At 35.9% G+C, this 20,932-nt stretch overlaps 1 protein-coding gene across 35 annotated transcripts in view; it reads right to left on the minus strand.

Moving 5' to 3' along the window:
* The window catches only part of frmd4a (FERM domain containing 4A), a 301,811-nt gene that overhangs the window by 44,459 nt on the left and 236,420 nt on the right, over nt 1-20,932 (minus strand). For all 35 annotated transcript variants that reach the window (XM_087292261.1, XM_087292267.1, XM_087292258.1 and 32 more), the window contains 8 exons: nt 18,769-18,861; nt 13,097-13,181; nt 10,220-10,276; nt 6,857-6,879; nt 4,541-4,624; nt 4,023-4,088; nt 1,285-1,342; nt 915-1,001 (listed from right to left, as the gene is read on the minus strand). In XM_087292261.1, the coding sequence (XP_087148387.1) occupies nt 915-1,001; nt 1,285-1,342; nt 4,023-4,088; nt 4,541-4,624; nt 6,857-6,879; nt 10,220-10,276; nt 13,097-13,181; nt 18,769-18,861 (553 nt within the window). The remainder of the gene's footprint in view (nt 1-914; nt 1,002-1,284; nt 1,343-4,022; nt 4,089-4,540; nt 4,625-6,856; nt 6,880-10,219; nt 10,277-13,096; nt 13,182-18,768; nt 18,862-20,932) is intronic.

Consider the following 20,932-nt stretch of genomic DNA (forward strand, 5'->3'; position numbering starts at 1 on the left):
ACTGACTGACTGACCTACTGACCGGACTCCTCACCCACTCCTTTCCCTAAACCCAACCAACAGTGTTTTGAAAAGCAATCCAAAAAAAGAATAGCCCCCTGATTTTCACCACATTTTCAGGTTTTACCACATTCTCACCCTGTTATTTACTTGTTTATTTTAAATTGTTTATTTTATTTACTTGTTTATTTTAGGCTTTGCTTTGATTTTATCCTCTTTCTCGAGCCGTTCTTCGACAGACTCGAACTCCGTCGTCACAGTCTCAAGTGAGTCTCAAGTCCGTCAACATACGTGGCGAGCCACTGGACAAATTAGTAAGTGGAAAAGCCGTCCATACGGAGGTGAGCAGTCAACTGCTGGCACAAAAAGAAATGCCTTCATACCACCTTGTAGCATTCGTTTTAAAGATGAAATGAGACCATACGTACTTCTGGCTACATAATTTGTGATCTCCAGAAATGTAAATAGGGCTACGTTTTCTGAATGAGCCTATGTTAAAATAATCTGCCCGTGGGGTAAGCAAAATAATGTTGTTTTTGGTTTGAAATAAGTTCATTTTTCTTACCCGATTGGCAGATTATTTTCTTGCTTTAAGCAAGTATCTACTTCATAGATCTAAAAAATGCTTCTTAATTCTTTTTAGATATTTGGACTAGAAACAAGTCAAAACTCTAAGTAAGACCCATTTTGCGGTGTAATTTTATCATTGGACAAATAAACATCAGTGTATCTGCATAGAAAAGTGTCACGGTATCCTTCCTGTTTGGAGCACAAATTATGCAAGATGAATTACACTAACCAAGAACTACAAATTACCACCAGCAAGCTAAAACCATTACAGGATGATAAAGATGAAGAGAGAGCACAAACAAAAGTCAAACCGTGTCAAGTCCACAGAGGAAAGAGGGACTTACCTTTCTTGGTTTGACTTTGTCCTGGTAGTCATATTGAAAAATGCCTTTATAACTCAAGCCCAGCCACCATGGGATACCCTGCTTATCCTGAGAGAGAGATAGAGAGAAAAAAAGCATTAATACACACACACACACGCACGCACGCATAAGTCCCCATAAGATATAAAAACAAACACACACACACACACACAAGAACACACAAGCAGAAGTGTCAGCTCATGGCTGATGACAGCATGATTATCTAAAACACACCGAGTCTTAAGCATCCTTTAACACTTAGGGAAAGAGCCGATACTGCAGGCCGTGAGAATGTGTGTGTGTGTACCGATGGCTGCGCTTATAAATTTCCCCTCCGAGCTCCATGACCCACCTTAACAGCGTAATAATGCACTCCATATGTGGGCAGGGACTCCACTATACTCATATAGCTGTGAGAGAGAAGAAAGAAGGAATCATTGACAGTGTGTTATGGATGTTACACATGCAAACAATTTACATTAGAAGCAAACATGTGGGAGTGGATCTCGGAAGTCTGGGAGAATGTACAGTACATAAAAGAACATCAACACTGAACGTACAAAAACAAGCATGCTACGATACTTTCAACCCAGGCTCATTGTGGAAGCGTAGCCCCGCGGACGTTTCTGGAGACTGCGAAATATGTCCCGGGAGGTACGTATTTGTGCAGTTTTTGTTTTCGAGAGGCCGCTGTGCGCACTTTTTTTTCACGTCTCGAATGCCTCTTGGGAGCGCGCCTTTCGCGCCCGCGCTGTCCTTTCGTGAAAAGCCGCCGGAGACCGCTGTCGAGCGACCGTCCAACCCACTGTCCGACTGACTAAATGACCGAACGATCGACTGGGCGGGCAACCCAGCCGTCCTCCTCTTCCTCCTTCCCTAAACCTAAGCGACGATTTGCAAAAGCCTTCCGGAAAAAAAAAAGCAAAAGCCCTCGTCCGATTGTGACCGCGTTTTCGGATTTCGGATATTTTTTGGATTCTGTTTTTCATCTTACCTGATTTCTGGAACCGCTCTTCCCTGGACTCGAACCCTGTCGTCGCCGCCGCCGGCTCCTCTTCCTCCGGGCCTCCGCTCCGCCGACATAACGCCACAAGCTAAGCAGACAAACTGGTTGCGGCGGGAAAGCCCTCCACACGGACGTGAGCCGTCAGCCCAGCCGTTCCGTAGTGTTCGCTCGGAAAAAAACGAAATGCGGCCATACGTACCTAGGGCCACGTAAATCGCGGTCTCCTGAAACGTCTGCGGGGCTACGTTTCCAGAATCAGCCTGGGTTGGATACTTTACACATTAACGTCATTGTATTAGATATTGAATCAGGCAATGAAATAAGCCAAACATTTCACTTTGGTTTTTTTGTATTCAACAATTTAGATTTCAGGGCTGCAAGATTCTGGCTAAAATGAGAATCACAATTTTTTTTGCATAAAATCAAGATCACGATTCTCTCACGATTCTATAGATGTAAAAGAAAGGTTAATGTGAGTCGGTTATTATTATTGTTATACTCAAACATATGATAAAACAACAATAATATTAGGCCTACGTGCAGGTCTACAGTTGGTTAAAATGCTACATTTTGTATAGACTTGGAATGACTTTAAATGCGTCCTGGTTGATAATTCACAGTAAAGTGACTACATCAGAATATAATTATTCATGATTCTGAAGTAGAATTATTATGTTTGAGACATATGCTGGTCATTAGTCATTGACAACATTATTAGACCATTTTATTCACTGGTAAAATCCGACATTTTTCATTATCAGATTCCCTCTTGCATTATAACATTATACAGGCTAGAGAGGTTATACTGACACTGTTCATTCATTCATTTCTTTTTCGGCTTAGCCACAGCGGAATAAACCACCAACTTATCCAGCATATGTTTTACGCAGTGGATGCCCTTCCAGCTGCAACCCATCACTGGGGATTTTTTTCCGATAGTCTACAGAACAAACCATCGTTATACAATAACTTGTCTAATTACCCTAACCTGCCTAGTTACCCTAATTAAACTAGTTAAGCCTTTAAATGTCACTTTAAGCTGGATAGAAGTATCTTGAAAAATATCTAGTCAAATATTATTTACTGTCATCATGGCGAAGATAAAATAAATCAGTTATTAGAAACAAGTTATTAAAACTTTTATGTTCAGAAATGTGTTGAAAAAATCTGCTCTCTTTTAAACAGAAACTAAGAAAAAAAATAAGAAGGGGGGCTAATAATTCAGGGGTGCTAATAATTAAGGGGGGCTAATAATTCAGACTTTAACTGTATATAAAAATTTCTGTATAAATAATGACATCTGTACTTGGCATCAAAATAAAGGAAAAAAATTATATCTCAAAATTAAATGAGTTTTTCAATAAAACAAGCTAAATGATCTGCCAACAGGTTAAGATATTTAAAATATTATTTTCTTTTTGATTATTTCGCTTACCCCATTGGCAGATCATTTAGCTTGTTTTAAGGTGGAAAACTCCCTTGATTTTGAAATATTATTTATCAAAAAAAGGCAGTATTTAAGACTTCTTGTTTTAAGAGATTTAGATGTTTACACTAGAAACAAGACAAAAACTTAAAGTAAAAAAGCCTTTTTTGCAGTGTGAAATGTAAAGGGATAGTTCTCTCAAAAATGAAAACTGCCATCATTTACTCTTTGAGTACTCTTTGAGGGATTTGAGTTTCTTTCTTCTGTTGAACACAAAAGACGATATTCTTAGGAATGCTGATAGCTGACACCCATTGACTTACAATATTCAAAATAAATTTGTGTTCAACAGAAGAAAGAAACTCAAAGTTTTTAAGACCACAAGAATGAGTTAATTTTCTTTTTTGGGGTGAACTATCCCTTAAATGAAGTCCAAAACATCAAATTGGCATATCATGTGACCGAGTGCTATGACTGTCTCCGTTAACTTTGATAAAATGGACAGCTGAAACATTCTTCAAAATATCTCTTGTATTCTACAGAAAAAAAACTAAGAATGAATGATGCTAGAATTTGCTGAGTGAACAAGCCCTTTAAGTTGAAAAACACACTTTCTTGCAATCAAACTTTTAGTGAAAGTTTGTTTTTGTTATCTTACTTGACGATAGCCTGGCCTCTGGACTGTCCACTTAGCTTCTTATAGTGCTCAATGACCCGGTCCTCACTGCAACACAATACACACACACACACACACACACACACACACACATTAGAGGCACCAGATGACAATGTTCATGAGAACGTGGCCGTCAGCCTATTTCAATTCCACAGGAACCCGAAAAAAAAGACAAGTGTGAAAGCTTACAGATGTACAGAGACGTAGCCAATGAAACACAACACCACCAAGCAGATAAGTTCACTCCGAGAACAGAAAGTACACCCGTCTGCTCAGTATGAATGTGTAAGTGTTGTTTTTTTTCTGAATGGCAGCATCTGTGAAATGCTTCATTCGTATCAAACGTAATTCGAGGTAAATTAGGTTAGCGAATTATTCCAGGGAATCCTTTCCCATGGTGCTGCGAGACCACAGAGCAGAAACCTCTCGTTAATACCTCTCCATTATCAGCTGACAGCTGTGTGTGTGTGTGTGTGTGTGTGTGTGTGTGTGTTTCTCACCAGTATGCGAGAGAAGGGTGTTCCTTCAGTGCTTGTGTAGGCAGTGCTGGCAGTTTCTTCAGATCAGCCCTAGTAACATCATTACTGCAAAAAACACAAAAAATGCTTAGAAATAGAAACAATTAGGAAAAACATATCAGCCATTATTAATCAATGAATAGCAAATGTCTTCTTATTTTGCATGTAAGATTGCGGGTGCTATCATTTGTAAATCTTGAACTGTGTCAGACTACTGGTGGCATCTGCTTGCAGTTACATTTAGCTGTACAATACAGTGTATTCAGCTACTTTTGCCATTACTTTTTAATGTATTATAATTCATGTAACTTAGCATAAGCTAAGGCATTTTTCTTCAGCATTTTAATAATCCAATGTATTTTTTGTACTCTCCCAATAAAGAAATAATAATGATACTTTCTTTGTAATGCAAACACTTAGCTGTTTACTACATTGTGCTATTCTTCTAGTTATTACTCAATGAATCAAGGTGTATACACTGCAAAGAAAATTTTATTTAATTCATAAAGAATAAAATTATTATAATATTAACGGTATATATTATAATACTTATTATAAAGCACATTCAAAATGACAGAAATCTTTTTAAGCATAATGAAATAAAAATAACAAAAAATTTAAATCATTGTGAATCTTTAAATGTTTCTGCTTATCGTGGATATGTAAAACACTTTGACATATTAATAATAATAAATAATATAAAAAAACATAATAAATAAATGTAATACAAAATATATAATACAAATAAATTATTACTGCATCTTTAATTCATATTTCTCTTTATAATGACTTGGTAAACCACAAAAGTAAGTTTAAGGCACTTGAAAAATGTGGAACAAATATTAAAAAGCCATATTGACCTGGCTGTACCTTAAAATTCTGTCTATGCTTTTTGGCAAACACTTGCCTTCATCAGGGTAACAGAGATCAGGTGCGTCTGGAGTTTCTTTTGAACACCATGGTCTCATGAATCGTTAGAATATCTAAACAATACTAATATAATTATTAATATATACTATATTAATTACAAGATCAACTCAACGATCATTATAAATTCAGCATTGAGAGAGAAGAAAAAAATGAGTGAACCACTTTAGTAAAACCACTTAAAATTTATCATTAGTTTTATTGTTGTTATTAATAATAATTATTATTGTTAAATAAATAAATAAATGTGCCACAATCACCATCTATCTAATCCTTGCAGATCGCTGGAGAATTACACATCAGTCACTGAACTGGACTACAAATACCATCGTGCACCTCACACACACACACACACACACACACCAGTTTCTGATTCCCCTTGATTACACACACACAGCTGGTAACTCATCATGGACTGATTACCTGGAGTTTATATTCACCTCACACACATATACACTTTGCTGAGTCTTGTTAACCTGTAGCATTATGAAGCATTTTCTTGTTTTGTCTATCTGTGCCGTGTTTCCTGACCCTCGCTTTCTGTATTGTTTATGCTGTGAGCCGCCTGGACCGATCTCTTCGCCTATAACCCGACTATTCTTTTGGATTGCCCTGTATGTACCCGTTTGCTCCTGTGATTGACCATTGCCTGAATGATTATTCTTGTAAATAAAGACACTGCATTTGGATCCTCAACTTCATTGCCAGTATCATGTGTTGCAAAATGCAATTGAAATAATAAGTGCATAAATAAATGACATGACTATCTTCAAACAGTTATCATCTTCAAATGAAATCATAAGTCAAGTATAGAGACGTAAAATAACTCAATTCTCTGGCCACATATGTTATTTACATACTATGAGTTGTACACCAGATTATCAGAGCATTTCAAGCATACAAACTCTTTATATACAGCAAACTGCAAAAACTGAAACAGTATGCTAGTGCTCCGGGGAGGTTGATAGGAAGTGTAAAAGATAGAGGAAATAGAGTCGAAGAAAACTATCAGACGCCGAGTGACAGAATAAAGCTAGAAGGATAGCTATGCGTAGAAGCGTGTGTGTGTAACAGAGAGAGCGAGAGGTTAGTGTGTGTAATTTAACACTGTTTATCCTCTGCATTCCATTTCCTCCCCTCTGTCTCCGTTCCCAGGGTTCACACCCCCATATCTCTCTTTCTCTCTCTCTTTCTCTCTTAAATCGTGCACATGTGCTTATGTGGGAAGGAGAGTTTGAAATATGCCACAAATTGGATCTGCTTTCACTCCGCAGTGACACACTGATAGAGATTTGATAGTGTGTGCATGTGTATGTGTGTGTGTGAAAGAGGTCAATGGAAGGTGATTCATTCATTCAAACAGCCTCTTACCTCGTGAAGTCTCCTTTAGCTTCCTGTGGGAGAGAAAAAATGACATATTTTAGTATCAATAAAGAGTTGAGGAGATCGTATCCTCTGATACACAGAGCGGCACATGTGTGTCTCAGTAGGGGATGCGGACGCAGCCATCTGGACCGAATCCTCCGAAAGGTCAAACACACATAAACATACCTGATACTACACCTGGATCACACTTACACATCATAAAGGAAAAGCATATTCCTCTAAAGCATTTCCCCTGTATGATTAACTTTCAGAACAAAAGGAAACATCCTGTTTTAGATTTTAAATAAAGCACCCTGTCAGGCTGAAATACTGTAGTGACCTCAATATGACTTTGTAATATTTTACACACATGTATTTGAGACTTTCTGAGGGTTCGATGCGAGGTTTATGTATAGTTAATGTCTAATTTATTAGCCCTCCTATAATTTTTTTCTTTTTTGAATATTACCCAAATAATGTTAAACAGAGCAAGGAATTTTTCACAGTATTGTCTATAATATTTTTTCTTCTGGAGATTATCTTATTTGTTTTATTTCAGCTAGAATAAAAAATAGTTTAAATTATTTTTTTAAAACTATGGGTGTAACGGATCTGTACCACAACCCATCTGGATCACAACCCATGATTCGAAACACATGTGGCCCACGAATTAACAATTTTTTTTACTTGTAGATGAATCCTAAATTTGTAACGATCACAGACAGATTGCCTCTCGCACATTCAGATCACATGTATGAAAGCATTTAGGCTTTCCTGTAAAATATAATGATGTTGGAAGAAGTTGTGGTAGGTTATTCGGGATGTGGTGGGTTTCTCAGGTTATTAAAGGTGACTTCTGTTACTACTTGTTTAACCTGCATTAATGTAATGCAGGTTAATGCAATTAATGTAAGCTGCATGATTAATCATTAAAAGATCGGGATCTCAACACCCACGCAACATAAATTATAAATGATGGTAATTTGCCCATCATTTATAATTTCCCCAACCTTTTTATCAATGCGGACTGGTCAACATTAAAAGATCGGGATCTCAACAGCCACGCAACAAATTATAAATGATGGTAATTTGCCCATCATTTATTATTTCCCCAACCTTTTTATCACCGCGGACCGGTCAATGATTGACAATTTTACCACCACCCAAAGTGGCTGGTGTATGTAGATTGCTAGGCAACCATCAACCGTTTTCTCAGATGATGAAAAAATTATTGCTGCAACTTTAATAAGTTTTATCTTTAAAAAAATTTAAAAGCACTGCAGTGTTTGGTCATTCTGTGTTTGTCTGAATATGTACAGTGCTCAGCATATATAAGAACACCCCTCACAAATCTATCTTTTAAGTTCATATTTTTAATAGGAAGTTATATATATTATATTTTTGCATATACATTAGATTAGTCAATACTAAGGCCAAATCTGGAGCTTATCTAAAAAAAAAACTTACGTACACCCAAATTTATATGTTAGAGAAAAATATAAATGCAAATTTTAAAAAAGATAAAAAATCAAGAAGCAAAAAACTTTTTTTTTTCAATATTTTGCTTGAATTTAATTATATTATCTTTCAATTTCTAAAGATGTTCTGTGACTAAAATAATATTTTAATAAATATATCTGTTTAATAAACCTGTTTTGTTTTAAATGCACCAAAATACATTGCCTATATTCACTGAGAAATGGATAGAAATATTAATTTTCAAAATGTGGTGTACTCAATTATGCTGAGCACTGTATATTCTTATTCATATCCTTGTTACGCGACTCGCGGCATTCTGAAAAGTTTAGACAAAGACTATAAAATACACAAGAAAGTTTTGAATAGGGAAAAGTGTCAACATGGTGAATGAAGCCCCGTCTACACAGCATAATCCAATGAGTAAAATCTACTCAGTTCAGAGAGTATTTTTTCCCTCTTTATAGTAAGGCAAACTTTATCTTACTTTATAGTAAGTAACGTTAGTAATTTGTGGAGTTGCTTATTGATCCAGTTGATCTTCTGCTGAGATTTTGAGAGATTCAGTGTATTATATTTCAGCTGATTTCATCTAAGGCTGTGATTTCATGTGAAGTCAGTTGTAGTTTTGTGTTTCTCTTCTGTGTTTCTGCTTAATAACGACAGGTGTTCATCATCAGTCCTCAATCATCACTTACTCAATGCTTTCAATGTTTCATTAACCTAAGTAACATTAACTAAATTCAAAGAGGGACCAAATACTTTCTAAACTGAGTAAATTTTACCCAGAGGATTTTGCTGTGTACTAGTACAGGAGCCAATCATCAAGCTTTATAGACTGACTTTTCTCTGGGGGAAACTAACTGTTTTTACGACAGTTTGGTGATCAACAAACAAACTGGAATCTCTGCGAATACCTGCTTCACAGACATAAAAAAACATCCATATAAAGTTTGAACTCTGTGCTTTTAAATAAAAAAAAAAACAACACGTAGGTTTTTACTTTTGTAATCTGCATGAAATATGAAATGAAGGCGGGGTACAGTCCATCTTGTCAAACGCACATCACATGACAGCAGCAACTAATAAATCACCAACAAATTTGTAAACAAAGCGTCGCTGTCATTTCTGGAGGAGAATCGCCATCAAGACGAGTTGTAAATTACTTCAGAAGACCAGTGCGACCAGACGATCATTATCCAGAGGATGATAATGTATACCACTGCCATTAATGAGGTTGGTGTTGTGATCTTGTTCATTACGGGTGCGCATGCTCATTAGCTCACGTAACCTGAAAATATGCCTATTTTGATTTGAACGTTTAGAAGCTAAACTTATGAGACAGATGTTGTTTAATTTTATTGGTGATTCCAAATACTGTATTTACTGTAATCGTAAGCTTGGCAAACAGTTTTGGAGAGTTTGATGTTTCCCCATTCAGACAGAATGCCCCAACAAGATGGCTGCCAAGTAAATTACTCCCCTTAAAGAGACTTTGATTGGAAATAACAGACTTGTGAGCGGAAAAGACGCAATATCGTCATTTTTGATCTCCAGCAGTTGATCTTCAGACATGCTGGATTCACCTGATTTGTTGACAAATGCATTGCGTATCCATTTCTTGGCAGTTTGTAAGTCCTTCACTGGGTCTTTTTAACCTTTAAATGTCATTTTAAGCTGAATACTAGTAAAATATCTAGTAAAATATTATGTGCTGTCATCATGGCAAAGATTTTAAAAAATCAGTTATTAGAAATGAGTTATTTAAACTATTATGTTTAGAAATGTGTTGAAAAAATCCTCTCTACAATAAACAGAAATTGGGGGAAAAAATATACAGGAGGGCTAATCATTCTTCAACTGTAGGTGGGCAGAAATGCTAATAGATTTTACCTGTAAGATGTAGGATGCTAGTTCAAACACCACCTCGCTGTCCACTTCTATGAGCTCCTGTAAAAAATAAATAATTAAATGATTAAATAAAGAGGTTGGGGATCACAGCAGACAGGACATCTTCATTAATCTGTCCCTTATCTTATCTCTCTCGTCTTTTAATGAGCTGATCTGCTGACTTATCACTGAAGGGTCTATCTATGTCACTCCAGCTATTTCCTGTGTAATCAATAGGAGGACAAAGCCACATAAGCACACATGGGTTTTAGGTGAGGGGGTTATTGAAGTGTAGGGGGTCCGTTTTTCTTTAATGACCAAGTCAAATGGAGCGATTCATTAGCTTTGCTGAGTATAAGAATTTCAGGAATGTCACACACACACACACACACACAGACAGACAGACAGACAGACAGACACACACACACACACACACACACACACACACACACACGCGCGCACACACACACACACACACACACGAAAAATTAAATTGTAAGCAATGAGCTCATGGTGGGAATGTGTGGTATGTGACCAGTCAAACACCCATACAAAAATATCAAATGTTTTTAGAAAAAGGAAACTATAAAAAGAAGATGAAAAAATGAAATAGCAGAAATTCTGATTATTATTAATATTATTATAACCTTTATTTCACCAGGAAAAGCACATTAAGATTAGAAATCTCTTCTACAAAAGTCTCCTGGCAAAGATAAGACAGTAAGCATGGGTTTAATAAACAAACAAATAACAGGTAACATCACTTATCCATCAAAACACACATACAATGACAGTTCAAAACTATTCTGAACATCTACAGGTCAATGTTTCAAACTCCAAATCATATTAAATCTTTTTAAGAGCCTGAGTTGAAACCAACTCTTTAAACTGCAACTATGTTTGACGTTACGCACCACTGGTAAAGACAATAAATAAACTTCCTGAAACTGAAGGCTATAGATAGAGACAGTTTTTTTTACAAATGTAAGTTTGGAGATATGAGGGGAGTAAACCCAGAGTAGACCACTGCCATATCACCCTGTAGGCCAAGACCAGTTACTCACTGAAGCTAAGCAGGGCTGAGCCTGGTCAGTACCTGGATGGGAGACCACATGGGAAAACTAGGTTGCTGTTGGAAGTGGTGTTTGCGAGGCCAGCAGGGGGCGCTTAACATGTGGTCTGTGTGAATCCTAATCCCCTAGTAAAATGGGGGACACGATGCAGTCAGTGAGCGCAGGACAGCTGTGGTGTCACCCTTCTGATCGTTGCATAACGTGATTACCCTCTAGCATGCAAAAGTAACTCAGATATTAATTCAGGGTTTAGAAAAGTTTTGATTCTGCACTTTTGGCAGAAGCCCTTTCAGAAACAATCTTTCTTTTCATGCATACAAGGCTATGTTGGTCTTTCAGAAAGAATTTCAGATTGATGCAGAGTTTGCCTAATGACATCTCTCTGTCAGCAATAGTTCTGTGCTTTACGTGTGTGTGCGAGTGTCTTATCTGTCTGCTTAAAGAGGCTGCGCAGAAATTCAAATTCTGTTGACAGACAGTTTGAGATACCTGTCGTAATGTCGGTCCGACAATATTTAATTGGATAAACATTTTTTAGTTTTATGCCTTGTGCAGAATATAAAAATAAATATAATAAAATTTAGATCATTTACTTTAATCATTACTAATGGAATGTGAAGAGACTTTCAAACAGCACGACACTAGATGTTTCTGAAGACAATCATCTACTGCACCTTTCATGCATTTTAAAATACAATGAATATATTTTAAAATACAAAAAATCTGTTTTATAAAAATAATAATAATAATAATATTATTATTATTATTATTATTATTATTATTATCATCATTATTTTTAAGCATTTTTAGCTTTATTCATCAGTGTCACATGATCAGTCAGAAATCATTTCCTGATGTGGGGACAGAAGTTACAATACTAGTTATGATTAGTAATGCACCATGCTGCACAACTCACCCACTACATATTTACATGTACGCCAAGCTGATTTCACTAATTTGGACCTTTTCCTGGATAAACATCTATGTTGATCCTGGGACAACATTCCAATCAGCCAATCAGAATTAAGGGATACATTTACTGTTTATGTTAAGTTTAGGCATTTGGTTAGGGTTATGCACTTCTACACAATTGTTATCCAACTATTTTTGCCCTCTGCTTTTGGGAATAATTTACAAATATGGTTGGGTTTAGGGGTAGGGAATAGGTATGGATCACATTTTACAACAAAAATGATGGTCCAGGATCAATATAGATGTTAATCCAGCTAGGATCACATCGTGCTTGGCAAAATCATGACTGACATATTTACATATATATATATATATATATATATATATATATATATATATATATATAGTTTTAATATAAATAATATGTATAAACTAATTATTTCAAGAAGCCTTTGTCTAGGAGTAATGTTTGGATATAAAATCAGCTCGGTTAGCTAATATTTTACTATACAAATGATCCTTAACACATATGACGATGCTTATATTTACACTCATTCATATGCTTTTATTAATTTATTACATCTCTTTGGCACACATCAATTGTTGTTTTATTTGTATAATTATTTGGAATTTTAGGACCAAAGCAATAGTACCTGGATGCAGACTTGGATTTGCAAGCTGACACTGCATATCTCACACTTGCAATGTCAGACACCATGCACTCAACGGTGCTGATGACGTCACTGTGAGGGTTGCGGTTAGGATTGGAGTTAGGTGTGGGCATAAAAAGGCAACTCAGCTTGCAAATGCACCAAGTCTGCATCCAGACCTCAAGGAAGCAAAGGGGCAGTAGCTAATACTGCTCTCTAGTGGTAGACCAGTGATAAACACGTACCTTATAGATGCAAGACTTTGCATTGAGGAAGAACAGCTCGATTGTGGCATTATCCTTAAGGTAAGAGATGCTTTCAATGTAGAACCTGCAAAAGAGGAAACGTATACATCAACACAATGGCAAAGTAAAAACAGAAGTAGTCACTTAAATAATATAACCAATTCACTGACTAAAACAACCAATCACAGGTTATTATGAATATGATTTAAAGGTTTTCAGTACAAGTAATCAATTCTAATTGCACTTCATCAACCATTTACACAGTTTCAATGAGCTCACTGAAAGACACAAGTTAAACCAAACTATTACATTAAAGTAGTCAGTAATGTCCTAATTTATAAATATTTGAAAACAAATTGAAAAAATACTTTGATTGATTAATAATTATGTAATTAGATTTCATAATGAACTTCTTACATTAAAACAGTCCCATTCGTAACGCAGTAGTGTTCAACACTGAATATATTGAATGCAGATGATTTGCTTATCAAGGATCCTCACATCTTCATGGAAGACATTTAATTGAAACATTTAATTTAATTTGCTTTTTTGTATCTCAACAATTAAACAAACCAAAAAATTACACTAAAACTAGAAATAACAAGCTCTGTTGAAGTGGCGGGTCAAATTAAAGGTTACCATGGGGCCAACTTTGGTCTGCTGGCCCTTGTTTGGGCATATCTGCACTAGACTATGGATGCAGATTCATAAAGCAGTCGCTAGAGGGCATTATAAACACTCCCAATATCCTCTTACTGTCATATCCCTGTCAAAAGCCGCAAAAAGAAAACAATTTCCATTTTACAAGCTTCATTTGGCACTCAGATTTGAGTTAGCAGCAAGTACAACTGCAAACAAACACATAAATAAGTAATCGTCTCAAAATCAGCATAAATAAACAAGTGCTCTCAGCAAGGCGCTTTTCCTTTCTGTTAAAGCCGTGGAATTCACACATGAACAATTACAGACATGCATGTCAACACATATATGTACAGATAGCCTTAAACATACTGTATATAAGCCATGCACTGGACTTAAAATGAACCCTATATGGTACTCGATACACAAAGACACATACTTTGAATCAATGGCTGGCTGTTTAAAGGGGAGCTATCATGCCTCTTTTACAATTCGTAAAATAAGTCTCTGAGTGTGTATGTGAAGATCAAAATTCCCCACAAATAATATTTTTATCTCTGTGAAACTGCCCCTTTTAGGCTTTGATCCAAATTGATCCGTTTTGGTGACTGTCCCTTTAAATTAAAATGAGATTTTACTCACAGAACTATTTTCAAAAGAAGCTGCAAAAACCTATGCCTCAGATTCAAAACAGGATAAACCTTTAATATTATTACTGAGTGTTGATTCTACATTGAATTTTACCAAGTTACAAAAAAGCTGTTTGGCTAGCTGGCTAACTTAAGATCTGCAACAAAAAAAAAACAACAACAACAAAAAAAGATTAGCACAGCATGGGTTTTCTCTACATAACTTGGACATGTACAAGTTGTTGGCACAACTCTGGGACATTATAATGTTGGAATTATCCACAGTTAGAGTGAACTTGTGAAGGCTCTCGCGAAAATCTGGACTGTAGCTGCTGACCAAATCTCCTTGTTTATTGCACAAAGCATCGATAAGGACCCAGAATGATTGGCTTATGTTCTATTGATCTCTCATTCTTGATACTGTACTTTTGTGAATTTTCTTTCCTGTTTTTTCTGTTAAATTCTATTTATTGGATACGCCAATTTAAAGAGACCGCAGGGGGTGGTGGTAGTTGAATTGATATATGTCATCCATTTATTAATTTTCTTTTCCGCTTAGTTTCCTTATTAATCAGGGGTCACCACAGCGGAATGAACCGCCAACTTACCAAGCATGTTTTTACGCAGAGGATGCCCTTCCAGCCGCAACCTATGACTGGGAAACATCCATTCACACTCATACACTACAGACAATTTAGCTTAACCAATTCACTTATAGCGCAGGTCTTTGGACTTTTAGGGGAAACCGGAGCACCTGGAGGAAAACCACATGTCCTTTTCAGTGGACCGAGTTCAACTCCACCTCGCGGTCTTATGCCAATCCTTCCCCTCTCTCTACTCCCCAGGCTTTCCTGTCAATTCTCTCTACTAGCCTATCTAACAAAGGTGAAAACCCCGAAAAGGTAATTATATATATAAAAAAAAAAGTCGAAGACAGTGTCCATTTGTGCATCCAAAAAATCTACATTTTTAAAGCCTAATAGTCACTGACATTATCTTCGGTAGGTATGGTGCGAAAACTCTTATGGGGCATGGCTGCTTCTCACTTAGGGCTGTCTAGGTTAAGAAGGGAGAGATCGTCACTAATTGGTGGGGCTTTCCCCCTATATTGCTTCCTAATTACCTGCCTTTCTCTGAATAAGACAATAATATGATAAAGGTATTTATATAAGTTGCTTTTTGAATGATCGTTTACATGTTATAGCACATAGTTTAATTGCCGTCATTGTGTCATCGCACTATCCACATTTACAGTTTCATGTAATTTCAGGTCTTTCATTTTTCTTTTTCTTTTTTTACTTAAACTGCAGTTCGGCTGTTTCACCCGGTAGAGATAGAAATAGTGTCAAACAGTCGTGTGTGTAAGTCCTACATGACGGTAATAATTTATTTGCAGTGTTTACATGTCTGTACTGCACTTCAATAATGCTAATAAAATAGGAATACTCCACATCTTAATTTGATTTCTGTCTAGTTCAATTATGACTTCAGTCTGATTCAGGTCATCTAAAATCTCTGTAAACATGTTACACTCTTAATCAAGGTATTGTCTTAATCATTAAAATCATAGTATTGGTGTCCATGTGAATGTACTCAGTTTTGCCTCACAACTGTGATTAAAACCCTTCTAAGTGTGATTTTTGCACAGACTGACAGTGAAGAAAGTGTTTCACAGAGAGAGAGAGAGAGAGAGAGAGAGAAAATGAGTGAAAGTGAGAGAGATTAAAGTGATTAAAACTGTATCGACAGCTGGTTTAATCTGAGATGTGAGTGAGGCAGAGTCTTACACGCATCAAAGACTTCAATCAATAACCCAATCACGGGCAGAAAGGATAACACACACATACACACTGATGTACACAGAACATCATGCATGCATTAAAACTGGGCATCTGCTCCTATTTAAATTGCACTTTTGCACACAACTCCACATGCAGCTATTACTGCTAAATGCATGAACGCCTGTGAGTGCGTTTACGTCTTTATGTGTGACCCAGAAAAGCAAAGTGATGCGAGTGGAATAGGCAGAAAGTGAGAGAAAAGCAATCTGAATGTGTCCCAACAAATGGGTTGAAATTCTGGGCTATTTTAGCGCAGAGCTTGACAGCAATAAACCAGCATCCACCCACAGCGAGCGCGTGGTGATGTATGACTGTGTGTGCTGATTGAGACTTGCACACTAAATTTTCACACACTCTCACATACACGAGAGTCATACAAACTAACAGCAATAATACACTGGCTGCTCTTTGCGCTGGTCATATTTCGAAGCAGATGCAATTAAAAAATCGGAAGGAATCAAGCCTCCCAGCAGAAATCTGCTCATGCTCTGCAATTTAAACACTGTTTGATTAACGCCGCGCTGTTGCCATGGAGCTCAAATTGCTGGGGGTGTTAACGAGAGGAGCGGTGGACTCTGATTGGCTGTGTTTTCGGGTAAATGCCAGTAAGCTGTGGTTTACTGACCCTGCTAATTTGAAACAATAAACAAACACATACACAAAGCCCCCGACACAAAAACACTCAAAAGTGCTGATGCTAATGTGTTAAGTTTGCCTTTGTTTAATAGGCAGCTGGGAATTTCTGATAAGTAACTTGGGATTTTTTTGCTGCTATTATTAATATAGGACGGTTCTGCTGTGGCTACCCCAGATTAATAAAGGGACTAATCCGAAAAGTAAATGAACAAATATTAATATAAAAAGACCATTAATATGTTAATAATATAGCAAAACATACTATACTACATTAGAGAATATTATTTTCAGCACATTTCTAAACATAATAGTTTTAATAACTCATCTCTAATAACTGATTTATTTTATCTTTGCCATGATGACAGTAAATACTATTTTACTAGATATATTTCAAGATACTAGTATTCAGATTAAAGTGACATTTAAAGGCTTAACTAGGTTAATTAGGCAAGTTAGGGTAACTAGGTAAGTCATTGTATAATGCTGGTTTGTTGTGTAGCCAATCTAAAAAATCATGTCATATATTGCTATATTCACGTATATGGAGGATAATAATACTGACCTTAACATAGTTTTCAGAAAATTCAAAACTGCTTTTATTCTAGCTGAAATAAAACAAGACTTTCTTCGGAAGAAAAAGTTATTATAGGAAATACTGTGAAAATTTCCTGAATCTGTGAAACAACATTTAAGAAATATTTGAAAGAGAATAACTATTGCTAATAATTTTGCCCCCAACTATATGTATGTTTATACAACAGTTCTGTCTGGATCTCGAATCTGACAGGCTGATAGCCGTGTGATATTCTGCAATATGAGATCTCATCCAGCCTCTTCACACTTCTGTATCACTCCACCCACATAGAGTGACAACAGATTGGTAAACTCACCACAGTTTGACAAATATTACAGCTGTTGGATAACAAAGTACTTTTGAGGATTTTTTAGATGAGAATGCAGTTGTTTAGATATTTTTTTTATTAAGGATAGTGCTTATTTTAAATATTTACAATTTCAGACATTCAGCTCAATGGAATATATGAGCCTGTCATACTAAGCGGAGCAAAGACGGTTGTGGTTCCGCCACAAGATGGCGACAGAGACCGCATAATAAGCCCTTAGAGGAGAAAAACTGATTATAAATTACAGCGGATCAAATCATTATAAAACAGGTAAGTGACTTTCTAAGTCAATCTCTCTCTTTTGTATGTTGTAGTGCTGTAGTGTTATACCATAGTAATCTGGTAGTGTTTCTGCTAGTGTTTGCTTTGCTTTGGCTTTTCAGGGTTAATTATTTTGAAATCCCGATTGCAACAGAGAAATACTGGGAAATCTGTAGACTGATGGCATTTCATGTCGTTCAGCCTTATAAACTTAAAATGTGAGCAAAATCACCTGTTTTGTCATTACTTTAGATATTACGCTAGAGAATCATTTAAATACTAGCTCTAAAGTGCCACTTGTGAATTAGCAATGCTTTCTGCTTTTCTGACGGTCAGCTGCAGATGTTTATGAGGGAGGAAGAAAGTAGTTCCTCATGCAAAAGGTTTTTTTTACACATTTATTTTTCTATGTTATATACATGATTATGCTGTCAAACGATTGTTTAAACGCAATATCACACTCGTAGCAGTGTGATATGGCTGTATATCGTCACTGGTGGGGCACTAAGGCACTCAGCCTGTGGCCTTGTGCCAACGCATGCCTTCCACCAGTGCCAATAAACAGCCATATTGCACTGCTACTCGTGTGATATTGCTCATGTGTGTGCATACGCCTATAATATTATTTCTATTATTGATTCTATTATTATTTTCTTTTTTAAAATTTCTTTTATATTTCATTACTGACAACTCATAGGCCCATTCTAATATCCTATTTGATATCTACAAAGGCAGCTTTTTGTTGCAGTTTTTTTTTTACTTACCTTACACAGAAGTATAGCACAACGGGTCCAGATTTCTTGGGAAACTCGTGTTCCAGAACACGGCGATCTAACTGCAACCAGCTGAAATGACCCCTAAAACACACACAGCCCAAGAGAAATGACTGATATCATCTGGAACAGCGACCGGAAGCGTCTTGCAACATCTTACAATGTCTCATTCACAGTGCCACAGAGTGTCATAAACCATCATGTGAAAAATGAGCCACAAGAGGACTCTTTTATGTGCAAGATGTCATCGCGTGTGCATTTTCATGCATAATTTAGTGTATGATGACAAAAACAAAGCACTCAGGAAAGTACAACCTTGATATTTCACTGTATTCGTATACATAATACATAATCTTTTCAAGTAATTAGTAATGCATTAAAAATAAATAAATATATGTATATACCCATTTTTGTACATACACACACACACACACACATATATATATATATATATATATATATATATATATATATATATATATATATATATATATATATATATATATATATATATATATATATATATAAAAGTTATATATATATATAAGGCTTTAAATAATAATATATTTTATTTAAAAATATTGTACACTTTTTTGGGACTGTGACAAAATTAAAATGTACTGGAGAGAGCTTCACAAAATTATTAAAAAAAAAATTATTGAAATGACTTTTGCTTTGTCCCCAAAGGTATACCTTCTGAATTGTACAGTGAAACTGTGTCTTGATTGTAATAAAGAAAGTGTATCAAATTTTTGTCTATACTTTGCCAAAAAATGTATATTATTATTATGGTCAACTGCTCAGATACCTTCAGTCAATATAAGTCAGGTGACACTTTTACCACTGAAAAAAATAACTTACAATTCTTACGGTGCAGCTGGTCCCCCCCTGGTCTTTCTAAATGTAATTTTTAATTTCATTTTATTTCTGTCTTTGCTTTCAAGCATTTGTATGCATGTATGTATATATATATATATATATATATATATATATATATATATATATATATATATATATATATATATATATATATATATATATATATATATTACATAATATTATATTTCTTAAGGAGGCTAATAATATTGACCTTAAAATTGCTTAAAAATTGTAAACTGCTTTTAGTCTAGCCAAACTAAAAGAAACAAATCTTTCCATCATCTTTGCATCAAATTATAAAAATGAATTACCGTTTATTCAAGGTGTTTCTAATGCAGCATCTCTGGGGCTGAGAGAAAACTGGATGTTACTCTCTCCTCTGGCTGCAGTTATCAGTCTCACACATTTTTTTTTTCTTTTTCTGAAAGTCTTGTTGTTTTTTTGTTTATTATTTCAGCAAATAGGATTGTAAAAAATATATTTGCTGTTCTCTCCCATTCACTGCGCTCGAAGTTTACCAAACTATGATGATTTCTGCTTCTGATGATGATCTTGATCTTTCAAAGGCATTTGACACAGTTGATCACATACTTTTATTGAACTCTTTAACACGCATAGGAATGTCAAACCAAGCTACCACTTGGGTTTGCTAATTATCTGTCCAACAGAACACAGTGTGTCCATATGGTCGGCTTGACTTCTTTATCTTCAGAGGTGCCCAAAGGAGTGCCGCAGGGATCTGTATTAGGGCCTATATTATTTTCTATCTACATTAATAACTTGTGTGACAACCTTCAAATTGTTAAAATAAAATATGCCATGTTCAATGGCGGAAAAAATGTTGTTGTTTTTTACCCAGAGCATATTTTAGAGCAGTAATCACAAAACTGTGATATCATGAAACCGTGAGATTTTTTTCCAAGGTTATCGAACCGTCAGAATCTTAAACCGGCCCATGTCTAACACTGAAAAACCCAGAAATGTGAAAAGGGTCTATCGGGAAATGTTGTAGAAAAAATAAAAATGCAGCCAGTAAAATTTAGTTTTCAGGAAGGTATGTGGACTCTGGGTGGAACAATATTAACACTGATGCTTGTATCACTGACAAGCAACCTTGCAATGAGTTTTAAATGATGTTTGTATAGGGAAATGATTTTGCCTCTTTACACTGCACATACTTTTTTTCCTGACAGAAATGCATTTGTCTATTTGCATGTTGTCCTTGGCGACTGCAAACTGTCAAGCCCTTGTTGAGAAGGATGTACAGCGAGGTGGA

Source organism: Danio rerio, chromosome 18 (genome assembly GCF_052040795.2).
Source record: "Danio rerio strain M-AB ecotype USA chromosome 18, GRCz13ab, whole genome shotgun sequence".
Lineage (NCBI taxonomy): Eukaryota > Metazoa > Chordata > Actinopteri > Cypriniformes > Danionidae > Danio > Danio rerio.